Below are 16101 nucleotides of genomic sequence, written 5' to 3'. Positions count from 1 at the left end.
TGAGACTTTAAAGACATTTTAAAGGCAATGCAATGCCTAGGTTATTTGTGTAGACCAAGAGACTCAGTGCATCACGTTTGACAATCTCTGTCCTCTTCAAGGCTTTCTGGACGACAGTGACGCTCATATTGAACATGAGGTATCCTCAAGGTTATAGCCCACAGGTGCTTTGATAATGGAACTAGATTATGCCTCTCAAATAGTAAAAACTGTGACCCTTATCAGTCGCATCTTGTGCAACAGAACCACAGGCTGCAATAAGTATTAGTAGAAAATATCAAGGTGTTAAACATAGATTGGCAACAAAGTTTATATATTTAAGCCTGACAGGAAGGTCACGGTGAGGAGGCGTGTAGTAAGCAACACTTTCTGTTTGAATGTTGCTTCTGATGTAAACTCATTACAGAGGTTCAGCTTTAAGACACAACTTCATCAGTCTCTACCCACAGAGGTTAGTTTTCCTCTCAAAAGTCCAGCCCATGCTTCAGTGTGTGTTCTTTAAAACATCTTTTCTTTAAGTAAGAGTGACCGCAGATGTGAGAGCATCTATGTCCTGTATGGCCTTAGACGTCCTCTGTAGAGCTTCAGCGATGCTCTGTTCACTCATTGAGTCATGAGTCACATCCTCAGCAGGTGTACACTCCACTGCTGAACTTCTCTTTTCATTTCCAAGGAGGTGGCTGTTCTCCAGCAGAACTGTTTACAGAGAAGTTAAAGAACAAACTTATGAGAACCAGCTCATATGAACACATATTTGTTCTCAGTGTGGTGATCTTAGTGTTGAAGGATACAGTTGAATCTTTTGATCTTCTCCAGCTCTGCAGCTACGATATCTGACCTGAGTTTAATCAGAAAGCAAAAGGAAATTTAACACATGCAACAAAGAACTAGGATAATAATAATAATAAACTATACATTGATCCCCAGAATTCAACTCACTGGCTCTCTGATTGTGTGAAATCAACAAGCTGCTCAGCAGACACAGGATTAGACAGATTTCCTTCAGTCACTGCTGGTTTAGAAGAGTATTTTACCTGAAATTAAACTCATGATCAATCCAGGAGCTTGAATTCTGTTTTAATCATGTAATCATCAAACATTGTTACAACATAAATGAGAACTACTTGTTCATCATGCAGGCAGCTGGGTGTTACAGGAAGCTTGATTGATTGCTTTGCCTCGTTGTAGCACGTCAGGATCCTGGGACATAAAGACATGATGGTCAAAATGATCAGAGGAGCGTTTCAAATCATCCAGACTTTGACGATGAGGCAGCTCACCTGCTTGCACGATGTACAACAGAGGATATAGAGTACAGCTGTCCTGGTACGTCAGGGGGGAGGTTGTCCAGGTGGTACGTTACTTCTCTCACCTGTGAGATTTTACAAAGTTAATGGAGGTTTCTGCAAAAATGCATGGTTGGTGTTAAATTTCAGCTCACACTTTATTTAAAATCCCTTGAACTTGGTGTCTACCTGCCCTGGCAGTACAGGTTTGTGATGGATAAAGTAAGTGTTGAGAACACCGTTAGACCGCATGACGGATCCATCCCCGGGGGAAACCTCTACAACTGCAACAGCCCCGCTGAGGATTCTACACAATTAATATTCACATTTACAACAAACAGTTATAGTTAAGCAATAAATGCTCATTTACAGCCTTGTTATTTAAAGTGAAAGATCTTTAAGGTCCTTTTCAACCCTTAAAGCTGCACACATACCTGTATGTAACTCCCTGACACCACATCACCTTGATCAGCTCTGTGGGAAGATCTTGTTCTACATGGTCATCTTTTACAAGGGGATCCTTGACTTTCCATCTTAAACACATAAATAAGAATGCTTTAACCTGCCAGTGAGCGTGGTTAAATAGTGTTTGACATGTCTGATGTGTTTGATTAGTAATCTAACCTGTGCCAGTGAGGTGATGCACATGTGAGAGGCAGCGCCTGAGGAAGCCGAGAGCTTCTCTTCACATTTGATGCATCAGACTTCAGGGGGAGATTGATCACTCCTTCCGCTCTGTCATCTTCAGGTTTGGAAAGATGGGCCGTCGCAAGATGGCGTGCCAAAGAGAGAGGGTAGCACCAAACAGCTGGCACCTCAGCGCAGGAGTGATGTTGAACCACCGTGGTTGACTGGAACATCTCTTCTGGCTGTAGAGACAAGTGAAATATTAATTCAAAGCTTTGGCTAAAGTAGAGGAATATCATGAAGATGCATTACCTTTGGCTGAGCTGTGCTTGTACTCCCAGGAGAGCAAGACCGTGATCTAAAATGCTCATCCCTTCTGCTCCCTCTGCTGTGATTGATATCTGTGCTCTCATCAACGCTGCTCTGACAGATCACATTGCTTACTTGATGCTGCTGTTGCGGTGTGCCCTGGCTGCTTTCAGAGCTGCACTGCTCACTTTTATTCTGACTGAGGTTGCATGTGAACTCGACGGAGAATTCATCACCAGAAGGAGACAGCATCAACACAGCCCGACCCTCCTCTGACTTGATGATGATTTCTCCTTTGGCTCCAGGCTCAGAATCACAGGAAGACCACTCAGGCCACTGCACGTCTGAGTCAATGCTGAAAAAAGGCTGCAAGAGGAAACACAGAAAGATAGAGATAAAGATTCAAAGATGAAGCAGATTTCCTGCTATTTATTTTTAAAAAGATGTGGGCCAAGAAACAGATCGTGTTACCTTTTTGTGCTCAGGTTGAATGAGTTCCTCTGGCAGATATGGTCGACTTGCATATTTGTTCCTAAATATTAATGCAGCCGCTATCAACTCCTGAAAATGATACATAAATTTACACCATAGCATCAACAGTTTATTAGCACTGAACATGAGTTGAATTTTCTGAAGTGTGAACAGACCACTGCAGAATAACTGCTGACTGTGGGTTGAAATGGACATTATCACAAACTGTTTAGCCCCGGTGTTATTGAGTAATACAGCCTGAACTAAAGGCTAATTAGCCTTTAGCTTGGGCATAAATGAATGCACCATGTGACAGCAGACCTTGGTTTTCAATGTCCCTTGGATGGAAGAAATTAAACTGAGTTGATGATGTGGTGTGGTGTTGTCATGGAGACCTAGAAGTGCTGTAAATCAATCTGGTGCTGCTCGACCAGATCAGGAAACTAAGAAGTAGCAATTTAAAATAACCTGTAACCAGCAATATTGGCTCTGATCCTCTCATCTTTAAGGTGATTCTGATCAGGCATATATCTAGGAGGGAGACTTTTTCAAGAGCACTTTCAAACTCCTCACAGCCCCTTTAAGACAAGTATTTTAAATTCTGAATTTAATTGTGAGCTAATGTGAAAGTTTAGGATCAACCAGTTTATTTAAAATGCTCATTGAAAACAATTGAAAACATCATTTGATGATTGTTTATTTTTGATTGGAAACAATTGTTTATTTCTAATTTGAAAAAATAATATGTATATTTTCAATTTGACCACCATAGTCAACTGGAAGCCAAGGAGACAAGGCAGCAGCTAAACAGACATTTTATAACAAATCTGTAGCTGAAGAGATCAGGAGGATTTGAAAAGAAGAGACAAAAAGATGAAACAGGAGGAAGTTGAGAGTGACACTGCAGCTGTGCCACAGTTTGACAGCAGACCTGAAGATAGGAGGCATCACAGAGAAATTCAGGAGCTGCAATCACTCCGGGAAGAAAATAGACGGCTGCAGCTCCTCTGCAGGGCCGCAGACAACAAATATGTGAAGGAGAAAAAGCTCAAAGAAGTGTACATGGAGAGGAGCAAACAGCAGCGGAAAGAGCTGGAGAAGTTGAACTTCTATGATGAGGAAGGAACTCTAAGTCATGAAAAGATCTCCCAGCTGGTGAAGACGAAAAGCAGCCACACCAACAGGAGAAACCTTCAGGAGGATTATGAGGATCTGCAGGTGGCTCATATGATCAGCCAGAAGGAGCTACAGGAGGAGCTGCAGAAAGAGAAAGAAAAGTGCCAAGCTCTCCAAGAGGAGCTGGATAACAGCAAAGCCTCATACCAAAATATCAGCTCAAGGTATGATATTGAGGTCTCCGCCCTCAGACAGCAGGCTGATTTCTACTTTAGTGAGCTGGAGAAGGAGAGAGAGTCTCACAATGTCAGGCTGCTGGAGGACCAGAGAGTTATCTCCGAACTGTGGGCTGAAAAAGATACTCTCCGCTATAAGATGGCACAGGAGTTTAACACCTTCCAGCAAGAAGCCTTCGATAAGGAGCAGAATCTCCTAAAGGAGCTGGAGGAGCTGAAACTTCAGCTCAGGATACAAAACCTAAATCAAGAGGAGACTGAGGAGATGAAAGAGGCATATAACAACGGCCAAGAGGAGCTTCATCGTGAGAGAGATAAGAAAAAGCTTCTCCAACAGGATCATGACAGCCTCAGAATGTCATACAATGAGCTCACCATGAAGTATGAAGCAGCAGTGACCACAATCCAACAGCAGGCAGAGGTCATGGAGTCCAGCAAAGGTAGAGTCCAGGAAAACCAGCGAGTCATTGACAACCTGACAGCTGAAAAGGACGCCCTTCTTAAGAAGCTGGCAGAGGAGCTCAGCACTGCCAGAGAAAGTGCTCTTACAATGGCTGAGGAACTCACAACTCAACAAATCTCCATAAACCAGAAGCTCCCGGTGGAGAACGAGTCAAGAGAAAAACCAGCAAAAACCACCAGCTGCCAAGAAGAACCTGAGGCTGAGCCGTGCCAGAATGAGGAACACACCCCTGAGACATCTACCACTACCACCAAAGACCAGGAGGAGCCCAAGGAGTCAGAGGAGTCTGTGTGAGAGGGACCATCCACCAAACCTCAGGGGGACCTTCAGGAGCAGATTACAGCTTTTTGATTACAAATGCAAAAAATAAAGAAGGATACAAATTTGTACAAAATTGTATAAATGTTTTATGTTTAGTGATAATTCAAAGTGGTACAACTAAAAAGGAAGGCGTTAACAGCAAAAATGCCAAACTTATAACTTCAAAACTTCATTACGTACGGACCACAGATCAACCATGACAGGAAGTTAACTGATTCCACCAATAAGGGATATAGGAGTCATATGACTACTTCAATATTTACCCACTCCAACCCTGATCACACATGGTGATTGTCAGAGCTGGAAACAGGTGCATGCAGGTTTTATTAAGAAAAACATGATTTTAAGTTAAGAAAGTGATTTTTAACTAAGACTATATTTTGTTTAGTACTTATACTATTCCTGATAAACCCATTTGACTTATATCAGAATAAATAGTAGTTTCTGAAGAAAAATGAGATTTGCATTATTCCCATGCTAATTTCAATCCACTATGTTAATACAGCTAGCTTAACACTGGCTGACAGGGGTGGGGTTGGTTGTAACACATCTTTAAAAAGCATCACAGCCATTCCCTTACGTCCAACTGAAAACAATTTTTTGATCTTAATAATGTTAAATAGGGGTGCACCAATCACAGATTTCTGGCCCATCACTGATCACCAAACTTTAAAAAGCCGACCTGCTGATATTGATTTTTACTTTTTATTTTCTATACCTGACAGCATATACTTTCAATGTTCCAGTCTCGTTTTATTAAAAATCATTGAACAATACCTTTGAAACAATAAAATCTTTATGTTTTAACTTAAACAACCAATAAAGTGTGCTGAGTTTTAGGCCTCAGAGCAAAAAGCAACAATGGCTGGCTGTCAGACCTTCCCAGAGGTATAAAATCAGTTTAATATGTAAGGATGGGCTGATCACCGATTCCTGATCACCGATTCCTGATCACCGATTCCTCCAAAATTAAGGAAATCTGCACCGACATGTATGTCTAATTTTAACGCCTAGGCAGTGGAAAAGAAAAACAGACAGAGGTGTGCCTGCAGATGATTTTTAAAAACCATCTGATGTAGTCACAAAGAGCAGTACGTCAGTTGGATCAGTCACAAAGGCAAATGGGATCTGCCATGTTCCTAGAAATCACTGCAGAAGCTGGGGGTCCAGTGTAGGTTCCTGGAGCAGCAGCAAGGTTTCCTCTGAGGTGCAGGAGGAAATGTTGCATCTCAAAAAAGACCAAAAAAAGCCACCACTCCATGGTTACAAATAACCATTTGTGACTTTAATAATTACGCACACACACACACACACACACACAATGTTTTTTTTACAGAGATACACTGTAGTGTTTGAGCATATACTGTTAAGGATGAGCTCTCGAATCAAACAGAAAGTGGAGATGGTCAGTCACTGAGAGAGACGTTGTTCTGGATTGTTCTATTTCAATAAACCTCTTTTTGAGGGGTGCGATTTCTGTTTTTGCTTTTTTTTGTCTGTCACAACTTATCCCAGCATGTGATAAACCTACCCCTGTAGTGGGGTAGATTGTAACAAAGGACCACCATGCATTGGGGTGATATTCTAGCAGAGTTTTGAATTGGTGCTGTTTGAAATAAACAAATGTGGGTACTTTTCATTAGTTTGACAACTCTAACCTGACTCAAAAATTCAGCAAGTTGGAGGTGCTCAAGTGTTACAAAACACTATTCTATGGTGAAACATGACACCAAGATCGCTGAGGTTCGTTTTAACTGAAGTGGAAAGCTTTTCTGAGTAAGCACAGTAAGCCTCATACCTTGTAAGCGCTTATGGTGAACCTGGTCCTCTGTCGGACTCTGTCGATGGGTCGCAGAGGATGTCCAGCGGGGTCCCTCGGCTTTGTCAGCATGAATTCACTGCCACAGGGCGACAGCTGTACCTGGGCTCCGTTACTGCAACGAACATCCACCGACTCATCCTCATACATGATCATTAGACCGACACTGTAGTTGTTTTCCATGGTTAAACCTTCTAACATGGACCTCTGACTTTCTTCCTTGAAGTGGACGCGCTGAAACTCAAAACACCGTGACGTCATCAGGAGGAGGAGACGTTAGTCGTTGGCGCGTTCAGGGAGAGGGAGTGCGCTGGATAAATTAATATAATGTAAACACTGTTTTACAGTTTTACACAGTCTGTGGCTGAATAATATGACTGTTTCGAGTAGACAACGTATGGAACTGTTGTCATTTGTTAACGTTTAAATGATTACGTATCCCAAATTATTAATAAGGCAAAGGTAAAGAGATAAACAACAGATTATAGGGAAAAAAAACTGGCCGTTGAAACTGGTCGATTTAGAAATCAGTGATCAAAGAGATCTCTGAGAGGTGTGGGCTCCATCACATAGGACAGGTAAAAAATGAAAGTCATTTACTCATCACTTGAAAAAAAAATAAATTATACAAATAAGAGAGACATTTATTTTCCCCACATTTGTTATTAGTTAACATAAACATCTGTATTAAAGTAAATATAGATCATTGTCATTTTTTATTTTCTTCATTATTTATCAATTTGATAGATAGATAGATAGATAGATAGATAGATAGATAGATAGATAGATAGATAGATAGATAGATAGATAGATAGATAGATAGATAGATAAATGTTCATCCCCTTTAGAATTTTATCGGTTTTAAGCATTGGTTTTTGTGTTGTAGGCCTACATTGTCCCAGACCTTTCTAGCAGCGCGCGTTCCCGGTTGCTACATTCGACCTGTTGAGGGCAGCAACACGGCGCGTTTCGATTACAAGCCCCTGCATTATGAGAACGAAGAAGAAGAAGCAGCTAGTTTAGCATCAGCAGTAGCAGTGTCAGTGTCAGTGGTCGGGGATCGAACGTTGCTCATCACATCAAGACGCATTCAGGCAGTTCAGCAAAATAAGTGACGCTCCGTGTTGCAATGGTTACACAGTCGATCTGGTCTTTCACTGTAGACACGCCGGAGCTGCAATGAAGGTGAAATTTCTTTATAATTCATCTCAACAAATTATAGCTATGCTGAGACTGTCGCTAGTAGCAGCTAGCGTGAGCTAATGAAGCTTCTTGTCGCTGCTAAATCCAAATACTGTACCATATATGTAGCTGTTTTATCTCATTTTTTCCCGTCGGGTTAGCTGACGTTAGTTAGCCCGGGCCAGCTAATTATCAACGATCAGTGCCAGCAACTTTGGCAGCTGCGGTGAAACGATGACAGAAATGACAGTATTATCGACCTGTAAGACATTTTGAACGTTGTGGATTTGTTTGGTTAGATAGTATACAGTCAAGCTACATGAACGTTAGCTTATCATCACTAGTGAAATATTTTGCTAGTATGATTGACTGTTTTGTAGCACTGTGTTGACAGTTTCAGATGCTTGCTAGTCCTGTTTGCACGGTTTGTGCTTATTTGTGTTCAGTAACACTGGGTTATTCTTGTTATTCTTGTATTCTATTTAACTACAATATGTTGCATATATAGACAATCTATTATTCTTTTTTAATACTATAGTATATCTGCAGGAACCAAGAATGTTATAAGAGATGCACCCATTCATATTCTGCATAATTAATGTAAATTTCTTTGAATCCAGATGCTTTATTGACACACAGATTAGCGTTGACATTTGAAATGATCAAATGATTATCTGACATAACATACCATACTATTTATGTGTACATATATACATATATAACACACCTAAAATATTATGTTTGTGTTAAAGTATAGACATGACATACCTAAAATGTAAAAATAATGTGTTTGTCTATGTTTTTATTTATGTATTTAGGTTGATTCATACATATGTGTGCATTGTCAGTGTCTTCTGAAGATGGTAAATATTGAAAGTGTGGTGTTATGTGACATTCAGGCAGGGGCCTCATCTGTGTGGGCTTCATGCTGCGGTTTGCTGAATGAAGTGATGGGTACTGGGGCAGTAAGAGGCCAGCAGCCAGGGTTTGGGGCCGGCGCTGGACCCTTCAGATTTGCCCCCAGTGCAGGATATTCGACATACCCGCCCACCAGCTCAGGGAGTCCCGGTCTTGTTTGCAAGGCGTGTGGTCAGGCCTTCTCTGTCTTCAGGAGGAAGGTGGGTATCAAGATGTTGATGGTGCCCGTTCATGTTGATTGCTGCACTTACATAATGAGAAGAAGGGGTGCGGATGCAGAAGCAGATGGACATAAAAGATGAACATTTTCGGCAGAAGTGTTAATTACTTTGTGAGGCTGGGTCTAAAGAACAATAATCTTTTTCAGCTTGTAGATAATGTGCATTTTCTATAAAGCAGTGATGTTTCAAATGTAATTAGATCCTACAGATGTCCTACAAAAGCAACTATAATGCACTTTCATTGTACAGGGTGTTTTTGTACTCCTTTTCCTGATGAACTGAAAGCCTTAGTTGTTTTTGTGGGGGTAAAGTTAATTCAGTTTACACCTTGAGGCCTCTATTTTCTCATGACTAGACTTCGTTCTAGCTGATTGCAGAGACAGATGGACAACTATTTTGTTCTCTAATGTCACCTTCATTTAGTGCTCGTGTTTTCTCAGGGCTCTGAGTCTCATTCTGCCTGAGCCCTGCTCTTTACTTGCTTTCTGTGCCCATCACAGCCCACCTCTTGCATTTATTACTGTTTGATGTTTATCAACTAGAGAACTGTGCTGCCTCGTAATCAGTGCCTGGAGAGGTACGGCAGATGTGTGTTAAAAGTGCACAAGAAATCCTCAGGCTTAGGAGTCCTATGTGGTAATTTGTTAAATGATGTCTCCCCATTTTTTCTGGGTTTTTGTTTTTACATCATGTGATATGTTGATAATTTAAAGTGAGGCCCAATCACCCAATTAGACACATTAACCCTATATCTTCATATCAAATGTGGCATCACATAAGATCACAAGTTGCCTACTTTCATCTCACCCCCTCTCTCTGTTTCTGCAGTACATTTGCTGCGACTGCAAAAAGAGCTTCTGCTCTCTATGCTCCGTGCTTCAGGAGAATCTGCGCATTTGTGCAACATGTCATTTGTTAAAGGCAACAGCCTTCCAGCGACCGAGGCTGATGCGCTTACGAGTCAGGGACCTGCGTCAGTACTTGCTGCTCCGCAATATCCCGACCGATACCTGCAGGGAAAAAGAGGACCTGGTGGACCTGGTGCTCTGTCATAGAGGCATTGAGGAAGAGGAGGACCCCGACACAAGCAGCCTCCACTCACGCTCCGTGTATACACCGACCCCCTCTACCACACAGTCTGCCTCGGAGCTGTCTACTTTTGTCGCCTCTCAGGAGGAGCGGTTGAGCAGGAGTGACAGCTCCGATACCAACCAGGTCAGGACGCACGCCTCACTGTGTATCTTCATTAAAATAATGCCTTACTTTGCCAAAGCCTATGATTCGTAGAGCTGCAGAAAATCTCAACTGTTCCCTGATGCTGAAAGCTTGTCACCACAGGGCCCTCTTTGTTTTTCTTAAAATTCAATAGTTAGGTGAAATTGTTACCCCAAATTTGAAAGTCTGAATATTTTTTCGGAAAAAAAAATCTGAAAAGGTAATACTTTTCTTGGGTTTTTGGTTATGGGTCTTAGTAGAACAATTTAATGCCTTAGATAGACTCTGATGAGACCTGTGGAACCACTTGTCAAGTCATGAAAAGAGGGAGAAAAGTGCATTCTAGCTTTTCCACTGTTTGTAAACAGACTACAAAGAAACCAATCACAGTTTAAGGTGATGAAAAGGAGAGTACAAAGTGTCACAACTGGCCCTGAAATAGGACCTGAGCTCCAAGCACCAAGGATCCACTATAAATACCTGTACTTGGCCCGCTTTAGGAGCAGTAAGCCTTTCCATGACTGGGGGTATGAGACATTGTTGTTCTGGAGGCGTCAATGGGCTGAATGAGGAGTGTCTAATCCTAATCCTCAGTTAGCAGGTCTGTCCCCTGCATGTTATGTACACTAATGCTGCTGTTGTGTTGCAGGATGGCGATGCCACATCTGTGTCTCTCCTCAACCTGGACCCCAGTGATCACACACCCGAGGTGATTTGTCAAACCATTCATGTAAAGTATTAACAAACAGATTTCAGCTCTGAGTACTGGAGTATAAACAAAGGTACTATGGGACAAAGCTACTTGTATTTGTGCTGCAAATAGATTCAGTGTAGTGCAAAGAGGGCAGTAAAGGGTCTGGAAATGAGATGCTAATGCTTACATTTTCTTTGTTGGACTCGAAAAAAAACCCATCAAACAATGAGACTGTTTGTTGGCCCAAGAATCGACTCTGCAGAAAGCATGCTGAGCAAAATGTTCTGGTGCAGTGTTTTTTTTTGCCCTGCTGCAAAAATGGCATCGCCTTGCATATTGCAGTGAGCTACATCCTTAAAATTTTAGCAAGAAGGCAGCAACAGCAATAAGCACCCTTTGATTTTCAATTTTAGATAGAAAAATGCTTGTGTGTTCTGCAACACCTCATGGGATTCTTTGAAATAGTTTCTATGTTTGAGATGTTTTGCTTAAACACTGACTTGGACTGTATTCTAAAATATCCAGATACGTAATGGACTAACTTATAGTTTTTTCTTCAATATGTTTTGATTTCTGGTCCTTCTAGGTCAGTCCTCAGACACGACGCCGGGCCAGAGCGTCTCTCTCAGACCTCTCCAGCCTGAGGGACATTGAGGACCTGTCAGTCAGGCAGCTGAAAGAGATCTTGGCTCGAAACTTTGTCAACTATTCAGGGTGCTGTGAGAAGTGGGAGCTGGTGGAGCGAGTCAGCAGATTGTACAGAGAGACGGAAGAAAACAGGAAATCAAGTGAGTTTACATTTTGTGTCTCTGGCCAATGACGATTTTTGTATGTCAGTAAATTGTAAGTGAGCAAAGGTTAAATTCAATGCATGAAATAGAAAAATATGAAACACCTTCTGAACAAACGGCATGGGTTCTTTTTTAAACTGTCACTTCAAAATGTTTTTCTTGCAGTGGAAAATGTGAGCAGTACTGTAACCACAGGTAAGCTGACACCCAGCTTTACCACATCCTGTTTTTCCACGATATACACTTAATATCTCTTTTCTTTTGAAATTTTATTTAGTAAAGGTAAAAGAAATGATTTGAAATGAGTTGCACTTCTAATGAGCAGGTCACTCAGGTTAGTTGTCCCTCAGTGAATCATGCTGAAATGTCTCTTGCTTGCTTTACTCCTCCCCACGTATAAGTGGTGGCCTTCCCTCCCTCCCCTCCCATCTGCAACGGTGCCATCGGAGGTAAGGCTTGTAGACCGCTCTCACTGTTGCCATGGTCACATGTTCCATCTGTGGCTTGCCTCTCCATCATACAGTGTCGACACTGCCACATCTGTATTCATTGTGTACCCCATTCTTGAATTTACACCTCAACCGTTTCCAACTAAACTCAGTAGAACTCCGTCATGTGGTCCCCTCCTGTGGAATGATACTCTCTTCTTGTTTCAAACTCAGAAGCAGAAATTTTTACACATCAGGTTTTTAGTCACGCATTAGAAGCATTGTTCCACCTTGAGATCAATCTCCATTTCTAACCATTCATGTTTGTAAAGTATAAATCAGGTTAAAGAAGGACCTGCAGTGTGACAGGTGTAAATTCACTCGCTTACTTGCACGCTGCTTCAGGAGATGAGGACGGTGTGGTGTCACAGAAACATCTTGACACAGCCATTGCAGGCGTTGACATTTTTAAGGAGATTGAAAGCATGACCTGAGATAAGGCACACTGGATGAGATGAGGCCTTTTTGAAGCTTTTCTGTATTATCTGCCCCTTTTGTCCCTCCTCACTGCATGGCATTTTACAGCTTCTTGAAAGCTGTGCGTCTCCAGTCACCTCCCTGTGTCTGTGTTTATTAATTTTTCCGGCAGATTGTGAAAAGGGCCCGCTGACGATCCACGATGACAACCTCTGCAGGATCTGCATGGACGCCATGATAGATTGCGTTCTCCTGGAGTGTGGTCACATGGTCACCTGCACAAAGTGCGGCAAGAGGATGAACGAGTGTCCAATCTGCAGGCAGTACGTCGTGAGGGCCGTGCACGTTTTTAAGTCCTAATACACCACTGCATCACGGCGGCTCCCACCAAGACTGTACCTTAAATCCTCCATGCAGCTCATCACCTTTGGATCCACTAAAGACTTGTTTGTGGATGTTCCACGTTTGTATTTCTAAAATTCTCACATTATTTGCACATTTTAAAAATTATGTTTTTTGTTTTCTTTTAGGAATTTGACTTCTCAGTTTCACTATTTGAGTAGAACATACAAGCTTACCCTCCAATGGGTCAGCCCTCAAACAAACATATCTCTAAATCTGTGTTCATTCCTAAGTGTCTGTTTGCTTTTTCTTACAATTTTCTAAAGCAAAGAATGTGAGGCACTCAGCCAGTCCTGTTCGACACAACTGTTCACCCTCAGATCTGCCTATAAACTGTAGCAGGCACTCTGCTCTGCTGGGAAATCTTCGGGAGCACCTCTCTTTACAACTGCTGCAAGAGACTACATATCTTAGTAACACAGATGACAGACGCATACTGACGCTCACCACAGGAGAGAGGGTCACAGTGAACTAGGTGCCAAATATTGGGTCATGCGCTCAGGCTTCTTGCCCAATTTTTTCCTCTCGACTGTGTAGGCTGGTGTGTGTCTGTGGATTCTACAACATATTTTAACAGAAAGCACTTTGTTCACACTGTGTGTTAATTCACCACTTCTCACAACCCACTGCAAAACACGACCAGTCAGGCGGCTGAGGTAGCATTTGATGAATATTTAAGCTTCGCTGACAGTTTGAAGGAAAGACATTTCATTTTAGTCATTAAAAAAAGAAGAATCAGAAATAACTGAGCGTGATATTTGTGATTTATAATGAAGTTAATTGGTTTTATTATTTAACTTATCTTACTGTTGAAGCCCTTTCTGTACGGCATTAAAAAAATCAAAATGGTCATACAAAGTCTGTCATTACAGCAATAGCTAACCTCCGCTGTCACCTCTGTCATGTCTCAGCACTGAAGTGGAGACAAGACAAAAACTGGTGCTAACTCATCCAACCATCTTCCCCGACTTCAGCTGAACTGTGGATGTGAATCTCTGAATGTTTTTGTTTAGTAGTCGTATATCGTTGGGGGTGGAATGAAGTGTCTTAAATGCATTTTAGTTGATTTTCTCTCATGTAGGAGTAATGTATTGAACTAACTATTCAAAGCTATAGCTACAAGTTTACTGACACCTGTGGTATAGAAAATATAGAGAATAATGACTTGCTAATGTACATTTGCATATATTGATCCATATGAGATGTATATATCTATATATTTTTTCCATTTGATTTGACGTGTAATATGAGATTATGAAGTTGACCTTGGGATTGGGTAAATTTATAATTACAGGGTTATGTTTTCCCATCAAGTGGTTTGGAGTGTTTTAATCCTGCATCGCCCTGCTTGAACTTTCTGTTCCTTCTAAAATCAGAGCATGGAAAAAACCTTGATGACTGGTTACGGTAATCCCTATCTCCTCATTTAAAACTCAATTTCCTGGTTTTCTTTTCCATTAATCCTGCTCATTTTAAAGTTTCCAGCTCTCTGCTGTGCTCACACAAAGTCAACATTGCTGCTAACACAGTTTGAAGGCATCCCAACTTGTATGTACAGGAGAGGAGCTGGTTTGCACTTTTCCTGTAAAGAGGGTGTTAATGTGTGCAAGGTTTGGTCTTTGTATTTGGGAATGTTAAACTTTTTATTTTGGTAATTAAAGATTTTAATTAAAGTCTGTTTTTGTACACTCGTGCATCATAAGTGGTGTCGCTGTATTACCTTGAGTATTGTGGATATCAAGTTAAAATGACTGCTTATCATTTATCAGACCATAAAGTACAATATATTTTTATGATGGGAATTATGACAAACAGGTCAGGTCATTTTTCAAGCTAATTATTAAGTTCATAATGTCAGTACATATCTGTGTATCTTCAACATATCTAGGCACCAATAAAACACAAAAACTGGGGTAAAAGGAAATTATGTCCTATAAGAAAAAAAATGAGAACATTATAATGTTTAATATTTTTCACAGAGAACGGCAAATAAATAAACCTTGTTTCATAAAAAAAAAAAAGGATAATCACAACCTTCATTTTATGTGTTAGCATTGTGTTCATTAGCTGTAACGTGACAATTATGACTATTTCCTGTAAGGAGGAAATCAAAACATGCATGGTATATGTATTTTAGTGGTACCCTGATTAGTATGGGAAGAAAGTAGTTTATGTGTTTTTCAACAAAACCATTTTTCTTTTATTTTTTATATTTTCTAATCGAATATAGCAACAGAAGGAGCTAACAGAGCGATGCTAGCCTCGCTCAGCAGGGGGAGACGCTCAGTGTGTGAGCACGTCTAGGTGTGTGTGTGTGTGTGTGTGTGTGTGTGTGTGTGTGTGTGTGTGTGTGTGTGTGTGTGTGTGTGTGTACTTCTGCTCGCTGGGACTCCAGTATTACGCTGTTTAGGAAAGTGAAAAGTACAAAGGCGTAGCTAACAGTGGCACTGAAGGCACTGTAGCTGCATTGCAATGTGTGAGCAGCTAAGTGCTTTAAAGGTTTAATATGTTGTGCCAGCATCCTCATATTCCAACCTGCTTAAGATTAGCAGGTGTTAACCATGGTAACCACTGAAGCTCAATGTGTTAGCATGCCTGCATCAAGGCCGGTGAGAAGTCAGTTTATCAGTAGAGAAGAGGTCTCAGGTAGAGGAGCCAGTGGGTAAATTGACCCACCCCCTGTATCAAATAAGATCTGTAAGATCTTTTTTTTTTTGCTTGTCACAGTAAAAATGTAAATCATACATTTTGATGATTTTTCAGCATATCTGAAACCTTTACTTTCATGAGAGCCGTTTTGCCTCAGCTCACCTGAATTACAGTCATTCAGGAGCCACAAAATCTACTTTACCTTCAAAACAAAGATGAAAAACTAAAAAATTGTTAACATAGAAAAAACTCATAAAAAAATATTGAAACTAGAAGTTTTTGTGTTTATAAAATTGTACATGTGATGTCTTGGTTTTTTATATAAATTTGCAGATATTAAAAAAATAGTACATTTGTAACATTATGCATTTTCTTGAATTTGCAAAATTAATGCAATTTGAATTGGTTGTGAAATTTTTGCAAAATTGCAAAAGTGAGAAAAAGTCAAAAAAATTCACAAATTTTGAAATTTGAAA

The 16101-nt window shown here is 40.9% G+C and overlaps 2 protein-coding genes across 4 annotated transcripts; one reads left to right on the top strand and one right to left on the bottom strand.

Moving 5' to 3' along the window:
• On the bottom strand, nucleotides 1-6920 carry cunh5orf34 (chromosome unknown C5orf34 homolog). Of its 2 annotated transcripts, none has more exons than XM_074670758.1 (11): nucleotides 6628-6920; nucleotides 2694-2783; nucleotides 2226-2588; nucleotides 1911-2155; nucleotides 1721-1819; nucleotides 1476-1593; nucleotides 1281-1372; nucleotides 1125-1200; nucleotides 940-1034; nucleotides 792-838; nucleotides 1-696 (listed from the first exon to the last, which is right to left on the bottom strand). In XM_074670758.1, the coding sequence occupies exons 1-11, from the start codon at nucleotides 6907-6909 to the stop codon at nucleotides 515-517; spliced, it is 1689 nt and encodes a 562-aa protein (XP_074526859.1). In that variant the 5' UTR covers nucleotides 6910-6920; the 3' UTR covers nucleotides 1-514. The 2 variants fall into 2 exon arrangements, with proteins under 2 accessions (XP_074526859.1, XP_074526860.1); XM_074670759.1 differs by having other exon boundaries at nucleotides 2358-2588.
• A 760-nt stretch (nucleotides 6921-7680) lies between these two features.
• Nucleotides 7681-14649, top strand: rnf34a (ring finger protein 34a). Of its 2 annotated transcripts, XM_074671143.1 has the most exons (8): nucleotides 7681-7833; nucleotides 8730-8948; nucleotides 9798-10184; nucleotides 10834-10893; nucleotides 11465-11666; nucleotides 11835-11864; nucleotides 12071-12118; nucleotides 12747-14649. In XM_074671143.1, exons 1-8 carry the CDS (start codon nucleotides 7828-7830, stop codon nucleotides 12932-12934), a joined length of 1140 nt encoding a protein of 379 aa, XP_074527244.1. In that variant the 5' UTR covers nucleotides 7681-7827; the 3' UTR covers nucleotides 12935-14649. The 2 variants fall into 2 exon arrangements, with proteins under 2 accessions (XP_074527244.1, XP_074527245.1); XM_074671144.1 differs by lacking the exon at nucleotides 12071-12118.
• The last annotated feature ends 1452 nt before the right edge of the window (nucleotides 14650-16101 follow it).

This window comes from Halichoeres trimaculatus, unplaced genomic scaffold, assembly GCF_033239565.1.
Source record: "Halichoeres trimaculatus isolate MK-OKI-2021-1 unplaced genomic scaffold, fHalTri1.1 fHalTri1_scaffold_5, whole genome shotgun sequence".
NCBI lineage: Eukaryota > Metazoa > Chordata > Actinopteri > Labriformes > Labridae > Halichoeres > Halichoeres trimaculatus.
This window is presented reverse-complemented; position numbering and strand designations above follow the sequence as displayed.

Bases quoted from the DNA above. Each gene is read 5' to 3' on its own strand.
- cunh5orf34 (XM_074670758.1), bottom strand. From the start codon at position 6,909: ATGACGTCACGGTGTTTTGAGTTTCAGCGCGTCCACTTCAAGGAAGAA. The intron at 2,156-2,225 runs GTAATGCATCTT...TTGTCTCTACAG, and splicing joins CAAGCACAGCTCAGCCAAAG to CCAGAAGAGATGTTCCAGTC. The intron at 1,201-1,280 runs GTGAGCTGCCTC...TTTATGTCCCAG, and splicing joins GTTGTACATCGTGCAAGCAG to GATCCTGACGTGCTACAACG.
- rnf34a (XM_074671143.1), top strand. The intron at 11,865-12,070 runs GTAAGCTGACAC...CCCACGTATAAG, and splicing joins GAGCAGTACTGTAACCACAG to TGGTGGCCTTCCCTCCCTCC. The intron at 12,119-12,746 runs GTAAGGCTTGTA...TTTTTCCGGCAG, and splicing joins CTGCAACGGTGCCATCGGAG to ATTGTGAAAAGGGCCCGCTG.